This window comes from Erpetoichthys calabaricus, chromosome 15, assembly GCF_900747795.2.
Source record: "Erpetoichthys calabaricus chromosome 15, fErpCal1.3, whole genome shotgun sequence".
Classification (NCBI taxonomy): Eukaryota; Metazoa; Chordata; class Cladistia; order Polypteriformes; family Polypteridae; genus Erpetoichthys; species Erpetoichthys calabaricus.
In genome coordinates, this window is record NC_041408.2 from 16222248 (window position 1) to 16236644 (window position 14397).

Genomic DNA, 14397 nt, shown 5'->3' on the forward strand with positions numbered 1-14397 from the left:
GGTTGGGGGTCAGCAACCCAGTGAAGGCAGCTGCAGGGGGTGGCGGGGAGACATCCCCAGGATGCCAATGTCACCACCCCCCTCCCCCACACCGGGATATGTACTGGCTTAGGGGGCGAAACATCCATGAACAGTGGTTTCCAGCTGACAACCTAACGGCACTGGTGGAGGTGCGACAGGCTGAACAGCCGAAGCAGGATATACCATCTTACCTGTACAATGAACAGCTACTAAATATTCTGATCTTCAATTGCCATATTTGGTGTTTGTTTATACATCTCTGCAGCCCAGACCTTCACCCTGGAGCTCCAAGTAACAGGAGCTGATTCCAACGAACGGTTCAAGAAGGCTGAGTTGACTCCAGTGGTCGCCAATAGAAGCTAGCTACAGACCTCCAAAGGTCCACCTGGTTACACTATGGTTAAGATTAGGGTTATGGGAAGCTTATCTGACCCAGAAAATTCCAAGTACTATCAAACAAGTTAACTCCACTTACTTGGGGCTCCATGGTGGAGTCTCTGGGCTGCAGAGATACCCAACTCTTTGTTTTTGACTCATTCCCCTGTTAAATTATGGTACTGCATTACACACTTAACAAATACAAGTAATGCTACCATATGCAGATTTATTAAAAATGGATGGGCAGAAATGAAAAGTCCTTCTCCAAGAACAAATCTTTTGATGTTTTTTTTTAGTCCCATGTGCCAAGAAAATCAAAGATTCCAGCACTGTACAGATAGAACAAAGCAGCAAGTGCACTGGCAAATCCCATAGCACCTCTCAATCATGACGAAAGGCTTATCTCACATTCCGAGTCAAATGATAGGAGTGGGGTGAAAAAACAAGAGTTTCAAACTAGCTGGGTATTGGAATTCAACTGGCTTTTGTACATTAAGGAGGAAGACGTGATGATTTGCAAGTACTGCTGCAGCAGGCCAAGTGAGCTGATAAAACAGATTTTGCGACCATAACCTAAAGATCTCAATAGCACACTCCCATAGCAAATGACCTGCAACATGCTGTCACGCTGCATTGGCTGCAAGCAAATGTACCAAAGAATCTATGGTGGTAAAAGTGTCCAGATGATGACGCAAAAAGATATGAAGTTTTGAGTTAAAATAAACACAGCATATTACAAAGCAAAGGAAGAACTGATTTTCATTCAAAATAAACTACTTGCTTTGCGGCAAAGGAAAAATGGTTTGGACATTTTCCCTTACAAACGATAATAATGTTTGTTGTACTGAACTAATTTCAAACACTGCTGCATGCTTACAAGAAAAAGAAGCTAATAAAGTGAAAGAATGCAAAATGCTTATCAATCATGATTGATGGTGTCAACAGATGATTCTATGATGGAAAATGAAGACATTTGAGTACTGAGAAAAGCGCTATATAAATGTAATGAATTATTATTATTATTATTATGTACAGAATATCCGATGTTGCCCACCTTGCTATCAGAGTTTTTGTGCTTTTGCTCAGGTAATTTTGTGTACAGTTTGCATGTGTGTTATTTGTTTGATAACAAATCATATTTTAATATGAAGTTCCGTGTTGTCACAAATACTGAGATCGATCAACATAGAAAAAAAAAAAATTTTTTATCAAAAGTTTGGTAAGTAATATCAAAATCTTACTAGGCAGTGGCAATTCTGTCTTTAGTATCTCTATAGCAGGTTGTATGGTTATCAAGTTATAATGTTAAACAGGTGCCATGCTGAGACTGAACTTTCCTACTTTCTCCAAAATCATTCCATTGCTGATATCTAAATGTACACTTGCTATATGAGTATTCTGCACCAACTTCACACATACCCAGTCTACAAACAAAAGTTGCACTTGTTGCCTACACACGTTATCTTTAATGCACCCAGTTCTGACAAACCATGTCTTGGATTGCGTTTCTCCCAACTCTTTTATTAGATAGACAGATAGATAGAAATTAAATGCACTATACAACACAGACAGACAGACAGACAAACACTTTATTAGTCCCAAGGGGAAACTCACATACTCCAGCAGCAGCATACTGATAAAGAAAATATTAAAGAGTGATAACAATGCAGGTATACAGACGGTCAATAACTTTCAATAATGGTAATGTTTACCCAAGGGTGGAATTGAAGAGTCGCATAGTGTGGTGTAGGAACGATCTCCTCAGTCTGTCAATGGAGCAGGAAAGTGACAGCAGTCTGTCGCTGAAGCTGCTCCTCTGTCTGGAGATGATCCTGTTCAGTGGATGCAATGGATTCTCCATGATTGACAGGAGCCTGCTCAGCGCCCGTCGCTCTGCCACGGATGTCAAACTGTCCAGCTCCGTGCCTACAATAGAGCCTGCCTTCCTCACCAGTTTATCCAGGTGTGAGGCGTCTCTCTTCTTTATGCTGCCTCCCCAGCACACCACCGCGTAGAAAAGGGCGCTCGACACAACCATCTGATAGAACATCTGCAGCATCTTATTGCAGATGTTGAAGGATGCCAGCCTTCTCATGAAGTATATTCGGTGAAATAATGGGTCATGAACCCACCTCCTTCCATGATTCTTGCCCCTTCACATCCAACCATTATCTGGTCTTTTCCTGCATTTTCCTTGAGGCCCTTTGCTTCTAAGCTCTCTTTCCATTTCAGTGTCTTCTCCTTCAATTAAGATTCACCTTTGCCATCAATACATGTAAGACCCCTCTTGGTAGTCTTTCACACATCTCTATGACTATCACCAAAAGAAAATTATTTTTTTAGCTGCACTTTTACCTGCAAACTCTATCTACATCTGCTATCCTGACCACTTCATGCTTTCTCATACAATTGTAGATGCTAACCATTCATCCACACCCAAATTTTGCAATGCTCACTACCCTGGTAAATGCCTTCTTCCAGATCTGTAAATGCATAATGCAGCTTATTTCCCTTTGGCTGATGCTTGTGCTGCATTTACCTAACATTAACTAGATCCCCGATTCTTTCATGTAGCACTCTCTCAATCACCTTCATTGCCTGATTGCTCAATATGACCCACACACCAAGTGATCACTACTTCTTTTGTATAATGGAAAGAGAACTTTTTTTAAAAATCTTCAGGAATCTCCTCTTCACACACAGTCATGTCCCAGAATTTCCACTGCCTTCATCATTTCCTTACACCATTCTAGTTGGGCCTACTGCTTTACCCGTCTTCATCTTTTTTAAAATGCTTTTGCAACCTCCTTTTTCAAAAACTTACATATTTGTCCTTCTATTTTCTCAATTTGAACATCACCATCCCATTTGTTCTCATTCAGCAACTTCTCATTATACTTCTTTGGGTTATCCTTAGCTACTGAATGACCTGCTAGACCAAGTATCTTTACCTAAACTAACAATATGCCTTGGGTTTCATACACAACAACTGCGCGAAGCTTTTTTTTCTCAATGCATCCTAATATAATATGTATTAACAAAGACCTCTTTAAAAACCATGACATATAAAGAGACCATGGATTAAAAAATAATGTTTCAGAGAGTTAAAATGGATAGGGGAATAAGAATACCTAATGTTCAGTTCTACTACTGGTTTGCAAACATATGTACTATAAGACTTTGACAATCCACACTAGTTTGGATAGCTTTGAGAAAGAAATGCGTCACTTCCTCTCTATATGCTTTACTCTGTTATCAATAATTACCATTAACTATGTAGAAGTCTAGTTGTTCAACACTCACTGAAAATATCTTAATACAGGAGACACTTTCAGGTGCTGAAATATTACTGTCAATCACATTCTACAAGATAATCATTTACTATTTCCACCATCCCTAAACTTCGCAATATCCAATAAACAGGGTTCACTCAGCACTGGGACCTTTAATAGATTTATAAACTGACTATATATATGTGATTATTGAAAAAACATGCCTCAAAAATAGCATTTTTTTCATATATTTTTTACTATGTGCAACTCAGACTTGTTAAAAAACATCCTTAACTATCCTTCCTGACCATTCCTCACTCCTTACTTTGGAAACTGTGCTTTCTACTTTCAATTAAGATACAGGTGGTATCTTCAAACCATACGAATGCCTTAAAAAGAACACACTTCTAGATAATCTGAATCAATTTTGGGAGCATAACCTTTTAATAAGGCTTACATAAAAGGAAAAGGAGTCACGCCTCAATAAAATTTACTCTACTTCATTTTGTGTGAAACACAGCCAACACAGTTCAGAACTGTATGTTGTACGTGTCTTTCTTGATACATCTGTCCAAAATATGTGGATCAAGACTAGCTGTGAGCAACATCATTAGGTACGGACTTCATTTTGTCAGATGTTTTGGGAATGTTCCACACTCAGAAATAACTGTAATAAACTCTTTTCTTATTTATCAACCTCTCATCCTTAACAGCTCTGTGTGGAGGTAACACTTGATCGTGTATTACTGCTTAATGATCAATCTATTGAAATTACTGTTTCATATTTTTCAACTGGAAAAATCCTACTTAACCAACAAAGACAATGGGGGAAAAAAAAGAAGTCATGTTTAATTTAAAATAAAAAAAATAATTCACTTTATCTAGAACAGTTCAAAAGTCCATGCGTCACTGCAAGTTTGGAGTTATGAACATATGTTAGTATGTTATATAGAGAACATACAAGAGAAACTCAAACAAACATAAGGTATATAAGTTGTTTTTGTTCACATCTTGTATAAGAACTTTTCTTTTGTATTACCAATTTTTGTTTTAAACTCTATTATTTTGAATTTTTACTAAAACTAGGGCTTCGGCCCCTGCTCGCTTTGCTTGCCAAACCCCTGGCCTGTGTCTCTGTCTTTCGCGTATGTAGATTTCACTTTCACCAAACAAAAAATCTTTTAATTCTCGTAGAGAAGCCTCCTCATTGGCAAGAAACACTACTTTCCCTGATGGCAACACGAATTAGACGATCTACAAGTCTCCGACTTAAAGTTTAAATCCAAACAATATCTACATACTTCTGTCATATCACCTATGTCCATATATAATCGATCTCTTTTCGCTGTTCCATTATTTCACCGAGTAATAATTTCGTTTGTTTATGCTAATGCAATGTTTACTATAATTTTTTGAGACTTTCGAATTTTAGTACTTCCATTATCTTTAACCTGTTCTGCATATGTATCGCGCCAACGTTTTTAAACCTCTATACGACGTTCTACTTTGTCATCTACTCTGTGCCTTTTATTTCAGGCCCCAAGTATGGTTAAATCTCTTGACACAAAGTCTCATCTCTTGGGACATGAAAGTATCTCTCTGAAAAAGTCAAGTCTCGTACTAAGCTAAAAAGTCTCATCTTCCATCCATCCATCCATTTTCCAACCCGCTGAATCTGAACACAGGGTCACGGGGGTCTGCTGGAGCCAATCCCAGCCAACACAGGGCACAAGGCAGGAACCAATCCTGGGCAGGGTGCCAACCCACCGCAGGACACACAGAAACACACCAAGCACACACTAGGGCCAATTTAGAATCGCCAATCCACCTAACCTGCATGTCTTTGGACTGTGGGAGGAAACCGGAGCGCCCGGAGGAAACCCACGCAGACACCGGGGAGAACATGCAAACTCTACGCAGGGAGGACCCGGAAGTGAACCCGGGTCTCCTAACTGCGAGGCAGCAGCGCTACCACTGTGTCCTCCGTGCCGCCCTCAAGTCTCTTCTTGTCCCAGGGTTTTTTTTTTTTTTATATAATAGAGAGACTTCTGAAACAAAGACACTTGAACTGTCGTACTATTTACATACGTGTCAACGAGTCACACACAGAAGAAACTACAGAAATTTTGGTTACCAAGAAGAATGTAGACACAGTTACTAATTTGCCTTTTGTACTTTCATGTTTCTGAAGAAGCTAAACAGATCTACCCAAAATTAAATTATCGACAAATTCAAATTGCCAGTATTTTTTTTTTCTGAAAGAAAAATAAAAGAAGTTGAATAATGGAAATGGCCTGGTGAAGGGTAAAAATCCTCTGAGGAAGCCAACCTTTATATAAATTACTTACATGTAATAGTTTTGTCAAAAAATATACCTGATAGGCCAAGGCTTTCTGTTTATTCCAGAAGTTTATCAATGTTTAGGCTATTTTTTGTTCTGAATTACTATTTCCACATTTAAAATAGTGCTTTAATTTGCTCTACCACTGTGCATTGTATTGCACATTGTTCTCAGAAATGAGATTGCCCCTTAAAACGTAATACATACAGGTATGTTACACCTCCTCCATCCCTTGGCTGGAAAAATGGGCATGGACATTACAAAATACATAAGGTTATATTTTTTTGGTCTCTTTTTTGTTTTTAAATGAGCCTGAAGTTGCACATGATGCCTTGCTAAAATTCATGAGTTGAACCCTGGGCCTAACTTAAGCACTGCTTCCACAATGTCCTCATACATATCAAAATATTGGCTTCAGTCACAAAGCAAAATGTAAGTTTACATTATGGAAAACAAAAGAATACTATTCCTGCTTTACTGGAATTTACACTTAAAAAATGACACCTGACAACACCAATAAGAACATCTGCCCAGGATTTCTAAAAGTGAAGTAAAAACAGAATTGTTCAAGAACACTTGATGTATTCTGTCCTATATCAACACGCATATTCTAAAGGCATTGAAAGGTCTAGTTTTTACAGGAAATAATCTACCGCCTGGTGACTGTTTCAGGAACTGCACAGGCCTTCCAGTAAATATTTAAAGGGCATTTTGGTGGAGCAGTAATAATTCCACCTCACAGCAAGCTGTATTTAAACTGTCAACGCACCATAAGACATCTTTTCAAATCCATGTGTACATTAAAGAGAGTCCTGTTCTACATGTACTGTACTCTACTGTAACCAGCTGAATATACATACAGTTTATCAACACACAAACCTGAGCAAAATTTAATTATTTTGGTCTAGCTTGGAACTCTGATTCCATCTAGTGGTGAAAGTACACTACCAAAAAATACAGGTGCAATCAAAAAACACCATTTTTATTGAACATTCTCCAGTGGTATGCAGTATATAGAACTGGTGTACAAAAGTATATGTAGAGATTTTAAGTAGTCTTTTCAGAGACCATGCTATAGGTTTACCTTGTTTGTGAAAAGTTTCCTGGAAACACCATAGGCTGCCTTGATAAAGCAAACATTTTAGGTAATTATTTAAGACAACAGAAAATTGTGTTATGGATGAAAAGCAGCTGCATTTTTACATAAACATTGCAGGAGAGCAAATAAAGACATTATGCTTATTTACATCAGCTGGTGCAGTGCATCTGTAAATGGGCCTAATTAAAATCATAATTTGTGAATCTACTTTCATTCCTTTATTATTTCTGTACCTGGATGGGATAACAATAACTAACAATCTTACCTGGGGAACAGCACTATAGTCATTCTGTGCTGCATTGGTTGGCAGAGCCAGTGCAATCAGCTGTTTCATAGCGGTCTTCAAAAGAAAGCATGTGGACGACTTGGGTTCTGAAGACAGGAGTGCCTGCAGGTGAACAAATAACAGAAAAAAATTAATCCAAGTAGGAAGGTTCCAATAAAATATATGAATTAAATGAAAAGCACAATTTGCAGAATTGAAAAAGTCACAAAAGAACTAACAGTTACCTGTACATAGAAAGGGATCCCAGCACTACGGCGCGTGGCACAGAGTTTAGAGCTGGGGCCGCTACATGTCACCTCTTCCAAAATATCCTGCAGCCACTGCTCAGGCAGTTTTCGCAGACTCTCTACCTGGCCTCTGTGAGACAAACCAAATCAGGAAAACGCTAGAGTATATCAGATTTTAAATCTCACAGAACACATGCCAGACAGAGAAGCAGTAGGTGGCTTCACCATTCACAATGGATAAAAGACAATGCATTCTTACAATATAAAATAACTGAAAAACAAAAAAATACAAACAAAGAATTATGCTGAATTTCTTTATTATTTTTTCACACTTGCATTGAATTTCACAAGTATACAGAAGATCTGCATACAGAGGACCCGTTTGTGGCATATACTGTAAATAGCGGGGGGCTTTTGGTTCACCCACTCAAAGGCATGTTGTTAACTACTCATATTGTTTGATACAAATTGTAAAAGGCATTAAATGATACAGATTCCAAGTTCAATAGAGTTAAATGATCCTGAAAAGGACCTTTAAGTTAATAAACAGTGCATTATACAAATCATATTAATCAAGCTATATACCAAATACTTAACTGCTCATTTACCAATTATGCACATTTTATTAAATTAATATAATGTGAAAACTAGAAAGTATGCTCAGTCATGTTAAAAGCGGACTGGTGGCTCTGAGGCTAGGGATCTGCATTGGCAATCGGAAGGTTGCCGGTTCAAATCCCATAAATGCCAAAAGGGATTCTGCTCTGTTGGGCCCTTCAGCAAGGCCCCTAACCTGCAATTGCTGAGCGCTTTGAGTAGTGAGAAAAGCGCTATATAAATGCAAACAATTATTATTATTAAAAGCCAACACAATTGAAATCTGCCAGTATTCATAGTCCAAATGGTTTAAATAAATTTTTATCAGACATCACATGTATTAAATAATGAGACTACTGAAATCTAATCTATATACTAAAACTTACAAGTTAATTTGTAATTTCATCCCCTCTACTGAATGAGTTCCTAACTGGCACAACCCATACCTTTGCTGATCTATTTTGGAGCCCTAACAACATGTGATCAATTTGTTTTCTGAATTTCATCTATAACAACAGGTTTGGATGTGTGCATGTATATTGGAAAAAGGATACTAAGAATAGAGTTGCCAGGCAAGAGGAAAAGAGGAAGGCCTAAGAGGAGAATTATGGATGTGGTGAGAGAAGACATGCAGGTGATGGGGGTAACAGAGCAAGAGGACAAGGAAAGGAAGATATGGAAAAAGATGATCCGCTGTGGCGACCCCTAATGGGAGCAGCCAAAAGAAAATGAAGAAGATCTAAAACAACAGGTATTAATCAAAGATGAAGTGGCATCTCTACAACCTGAACTCCTCCTTACTCTGATAGGCATAATCAGTCACTGATCTGGACTAGGAAACGGACTTCAAATCCAACTAAGGATTTTCTCTCTCTGAAGAGTCATGAACCTTACACATTTTTCTCTTTGGAGCAGAAAAAATGCCCACTGTTTTGGGAAAAAGTAAGCCCATATGCTTTTTTGTGAGCTAGGAAGCACTTTTGTTGAGCTTGGAAGCTACTCTTGACCTAGATGCCCTGAACGAGCTCAAACTTTCACTCTTCCAAAGAAAAGCTCTCTGCATGTGACTACATCCAGCAGAGGAAGACTGAAAATACTGATAAAAAGAATTGATTCAAGAAGGAAACTTAAGCACCTAAAGTCTTCTTCTGTGAAAAGTAATGCTTTTTGCTTTGATGTTGCACAGGACAAAATGAAGCGCCAAGGAAGACAACACAACAGGACAGGCACAAACAAAGACAACATGGCAAAGACAGTGAACTCCAATGCAAGCCTTGGGCCACAACATGCACCTCTACACAGCACTGGACATCTTCTTTGAAGTATTGATACCATAAAACTCCTTTGCTTGTGCCAAAATAAGTAAGAATTATAAATTGCCAGTAAACAGTAACCTAAAGGCCTGCTTCTCATATGTATTTGTTACTGTGTAAAAAACCTAACCAATTTAGAAACAAGAGAGCCTAACAATTTAGTTCTCGCTCACCCACAACTGTGCATTTGAGCAAGGGCAAGCTGTGACTTTCCAACAGATAAACGTTTAATACAACAACAAACAAATAACACCACAGAGCTTAATAAGAGGACTAAGAGCAACCTCTTCTATGTTATAGGTTTGTCCCATATGTTATGTTGATACTGTATAAGCATTAACAGCAACAAGTTGTATTATACTATTTCCTAAGAAAAGTATGCTTTTGTTGATCCACAGTAGTCTAATTACTGGAAACTAACATCTACAGAAAAAAATAAACAAATTAAAATGGGGACCCCAAAATAATTGCTGACATTGCCAAGAGTCGATAATCAATCAATCAATTAATTAATTAATTAATTAATTAATTAATTATTTAATTAATTAATTAATTAATTAATTAATTAATATCAATCTAGTTTTCTTTTTTCTAATATATAATTTTTCTCAAAAACTGCATCTGATATTCCTGCGCTCCATCTGCATTTATACTAAGCTTAGCAAATGTAAATGGACTGACAAGGGGCTGATAATTTCCAGATAGATGTTAGTGTTCTTCACCCTTGCATACCTGCTCAACATATCCGTAAGTTTTACAAATCCCACATAAGCCAGCTCAAAAGCACCGCGGTGCCTGGATTGCAGCAGCTGCTGTCTGAAATATTGTCCAATTTCTTCCACCTACAAAAGAAGCAGTTGTGACAAAAAAGTTTCCAACTCAGGTAACGGAGTATATGAATTTGTATTCAGAAGCAGCAAAACAAATAGATTACAATTATATTAGAATTACATACTCCAGATGCTTACTTCTCCATAAGTCACTTAAAAGTGGGGATGGTCACATTGAACTTAATAGCATAACTCCTTAGCAACCACTGCTTCAGAGCAGAGGTTCTCAGAAACAAATCCCTGATACATACACTGGGGCACCAGAAACAAAATTATTTCAGAAATCCATCCATCTATCCATTTTCTGACCCGCTATATCCTAACTACAGGGTCATGGGAGTCTGCTGGAGCCAATCCCAGCCAACACAGGGCGCAAGGCAGGGAACCAATCCCGAGCAGGGCGCCAACCCACCACAGTATTTCAGAAATCAATTCTTTAATCTAAAAGAGTATATAAATGAAGAAAAAAAACTACCTCATACTAATCTTCACTATAAAGAATTCACCATAAAACATGAAAATATAGGAATATATTTTGGAAAGTAAAATCACTAAATGTCATTCTTACCTGCTGGACAGTGAGGAGACCATCTGCTCTTTCAGAGGATACCTGCAGTGGAAGTTGCTGGCAAAGAATCCCCAAAAGTATGGACACTTCCTTCATGGATCTCCAACAACAGACCAAGACCATCTGAGCAGTGACCTGAAGAGAAGGACTTCTGCCCTCTGAAAATCAAATTAACATCTACAGTGAGCAACTTCTAATACAGCAAACTTATGTGACAGCATTATACAATACAGGCAGACTCTGGCAGTGGTCAAGCTTTATTATTCTGCTTAAATGGTTTTTTCCACACAAAGCTTGATTCTTCCTCCAACAGAAACATTAGCCGAGGGATCACTACATATGAAAGCACTGCTAAAAATCAGGGATTGGAAGAAAAACAAACAGATTTTAAATGCATCAGAGTCAAATACTGTCTGCTTTCATTTAAGCACTGCTATCTTGTTGTGGACAAGGGTAAAAAAGCAGCCAGGTAACGTCCTTTAAGAAAGCACTGTAATTACAAAGTCAATTGGAATGGCTCAAAAGCAGACATCACAAGATTGGTGAATAGTATATAATGTTCTAGTAGCCAAGCTAGTATATTTCACACAACCATTTTTTTTTTATTTTATTGATTTTATTGTAATCATTCCATACACATAGATAAATTTTTACAAAAAAATAGGATTGAAAACAAATCAACCCCCACCCCCTGAGAAAGACAGCATGGCCAATGGAGTAAAACTTAAAGCTAGTAAAAATAAATTAATTAATGAGTTTAATAGGCGGATAAAGATAAATGGAGAAGAAAAAGAAATGGGAAGAGAATCTACTTCCTCAGTGCTTTAAGAGCTTATTCTAAAATATTATTGATTAGATCCTGCCAGGTTTTGAAAAAGTTCTGCACAGATCCTCTAAGTGAGAATTAGATTTTTTCCAATTTCAAATAATATAAAACATCAGTTACCCACTGACTTAAAAGAGGAGAGCTAGGATTCTTCCAGTTTAGCAAAATAAGTCTGCGTGCCAATAGTGTAGCAAAGGCAATCACAGTTTGTTTGTCCTTCTCCACTTTAAGCCCATCTGGAAGAACACCAAACACAGCTGTTAACATTAGAATTACCAGAGCCTATGAAAAAACGTGTAGATCCGCCCCACCTTAAATCGCTTCGCACCTCTCCATCAGCATCTTTTGTCCTGTATATGTGTCGATAAGCAGCAAGCAGCCTGCTATCACATCCCCCACCGCCGCACAGTTTACTCTGCTCAAAAATGTTTACCTGCATGCCAGTTGCTTGGAGTTGTATAGAGTGAGAAGTCAAGCAAAATCACACCTTTTATAAATACTATATCGTTATTTGGAACACATGCATTTCATGTGTGTTCCGTGTCTACAACAATCTATGTACAGTAAACACATCGTTAAAACAGAAACGTTTTCCATGTTTTAGAAATAATTGACAAAATGTAGACATGAAGTGTATAATGTGTTAATCCTGAATTCCAAATATCAAATAAATACTTTCACAAAAGGTACAAATATAACAGAAAAAGTGTGCTTCTATTCAAGAATATAACTGCAGAAAAAGAACCCGCGTTTGGGTGCGACATTGACACCCATTTGCTATGACCGCTTCGGTGGCACAACGGTATCAACTGTTGACTGGTAATTAAAACTTCACGGGTTCAACCCCGGATGAGTCCGTTTGAGAAGTGAGCTGCTCTTATTCTTACTATTTTAGAATAAAAAATACATTTGATTTCAGTCTGTAACAACCGGTGTAAATGTATGATACTTGTAAAGGTTAGCTTTGTTTTTTATTTTTTTATTCAGTTTTATTCTCTCAGTCGCGTTCACGATCCTACCCCCATCTGACACTACTGTTTTCACATAAAGACTCACTACAGCTCTGCAGTCTACTTGTGACTTTACGCTGTAGGAAGTAAGTAAATAAATCAAGGTAAATAAGAAAATAACATTCGATCTGGCTCTTATATACAAAGTACAGCGACGGCAGCTTCCCCTTCAGCCATAGACTCTCCACTCTAGTGTTTAGATCTGGACGGTGCATGTGCCCAAAACATTAACATTTACAGTACTCCCTCCTCCATCGCGGGGGTTGCATTCCAGAGCCACCCGCGAAATAAGAAAATCTGCGAAGTAGAAACCTATGTTTATATGGTTATTTTTATATTGTCATGCTTGGGTCACAGATTTGCGCAGAAACACAGGAGGTTGTAGAGAGACAGGAATGTTATTTAAACACTGCAAACAAACATTTGTCTCTTTTTCAAAAGTTTAAACTGTGCTCCATGACAAGACAGAGATGACAGTTCTGTCTCACAATTAAAAGAATGCAAACATATCTTCCTTTTCAAAGGAGTGCGCGTCAGGAGAGAGAGAGAGAGAGAGAGAACAAAGCAAGCAGTCAAAAATCAATAGGGCTGTTTGGCTTTTAAGCATGCGAAGCACCGCCGGTACAAAGCTGTTGAAGGCGGCAGCTCACACCCCCTCCGTCAGGAGCAGAGAGAGAGAGAGAGAGAGAAAGAGAGAGAGAGAGAGAGAGAGAGAGAGAGACAGAGAAAAACAAACTGAAAAATCAATAGGTGCCCTTTGAGCTTTTAAGTATGTGAAGCACCGTGCAGCATGTCGCTTCACGAAGCAGCTGCACACAGAAGGTAGCAACGTGAAGATAATCTTTCAGCATTTTTAGACGAGCGTCCGTATCGTCTAGGTGTGCGAACAGCCCCCCTGCTCACACCCCCTACGTCAGGATCAGAGAAAGTCAGCGCAAGAGAGACAGAGAAAAGTAAGCTGGGTAGCTTCTCAGCCATCTGCCAATAGCGTCCCTTGTATGAAATCAACTGGGCAAACCAACTGAGGAAGCATGTACCAGAAATTAAAAGACCCATTGTCCTCAGAAATCCGCGAACCAGCAAAAAATCCGCGATATATATTTAAATATGCTTACATATAAAATCCGCGATAGAGTGAAGCCGCGAAAGGCGAAGCGCGATATAGCAAGGGATCACTGTATATGTTACTTACATCTTGCCTGAAGAAGGGGCCTGAGTTGCCTCGAAAGCTTGCATATTGTAATCTTTTAGTTAGCCAATAAAAGGTGTCATTTTGCTTGACTTTTCACTGTGTTACTTACATAAAAGCCAGATTGAATGTTATTTACCTTAATTTATTTACTTACTTCCTACAGCGTAAAGTCACAAGTAGACTGCAGAGCTATAGCACGTCTTTATGTGAAAACAGCAGTGTCAGATGGGGGTAGGATCGTGAACGCGACTGAGAGAATAAAACTGAATATATATAAAAAAAAAAAAAAGCTAACCTTTACAAGTATCATACATTTACACTGGCTGTTACAGACTGAAATCAAATGTATGTTTTTATTCTAAAATAGTAAGAATAAGAGCAGCTCACTTCTGAAAAATGGACTCGTCCAAGGTCGAACCCGTGAAGTTTTGATTACC

The 14397-nt window shown here is 38.3% G+C and overlaps 1 protein-coding gene across 4 annotated transcripts in view; it reads right to left on the reverse strand.

Annotated features, from left to right (window-relative positions):
* LOC114666192 (thyroid adenoma-associated protein homolog) overlaps nt 1-14397 on the reverse strand; it is a 200495-nt gene that overhangs the window by 107962 nt on the left and 78136 nt on the right. For 2 of the 4 annotated variants that reach the window (XM_028820955.2, XM_051919540.1), the window contains exons 21-22: nt 10933-11090; nt 10267-10376 (exon numbers count right to left, since the gene is read on the reverse strand). In XM_028820955.2, the coding sequence (XP_028676788.2) occupies nt 10267-10376; nt 10933-11090 (268 nt within the window). Of the gene's footprint in view, nt 1-7376; nt 7500-7621; nt 7755-10266; nt 10377-10932; nt 11091-14397 lie in introns of all 4 variants that reach the window. The other 2 variants (XM_051919538.1, XM_051919539.1) reach the window with 2 other exon arrangements.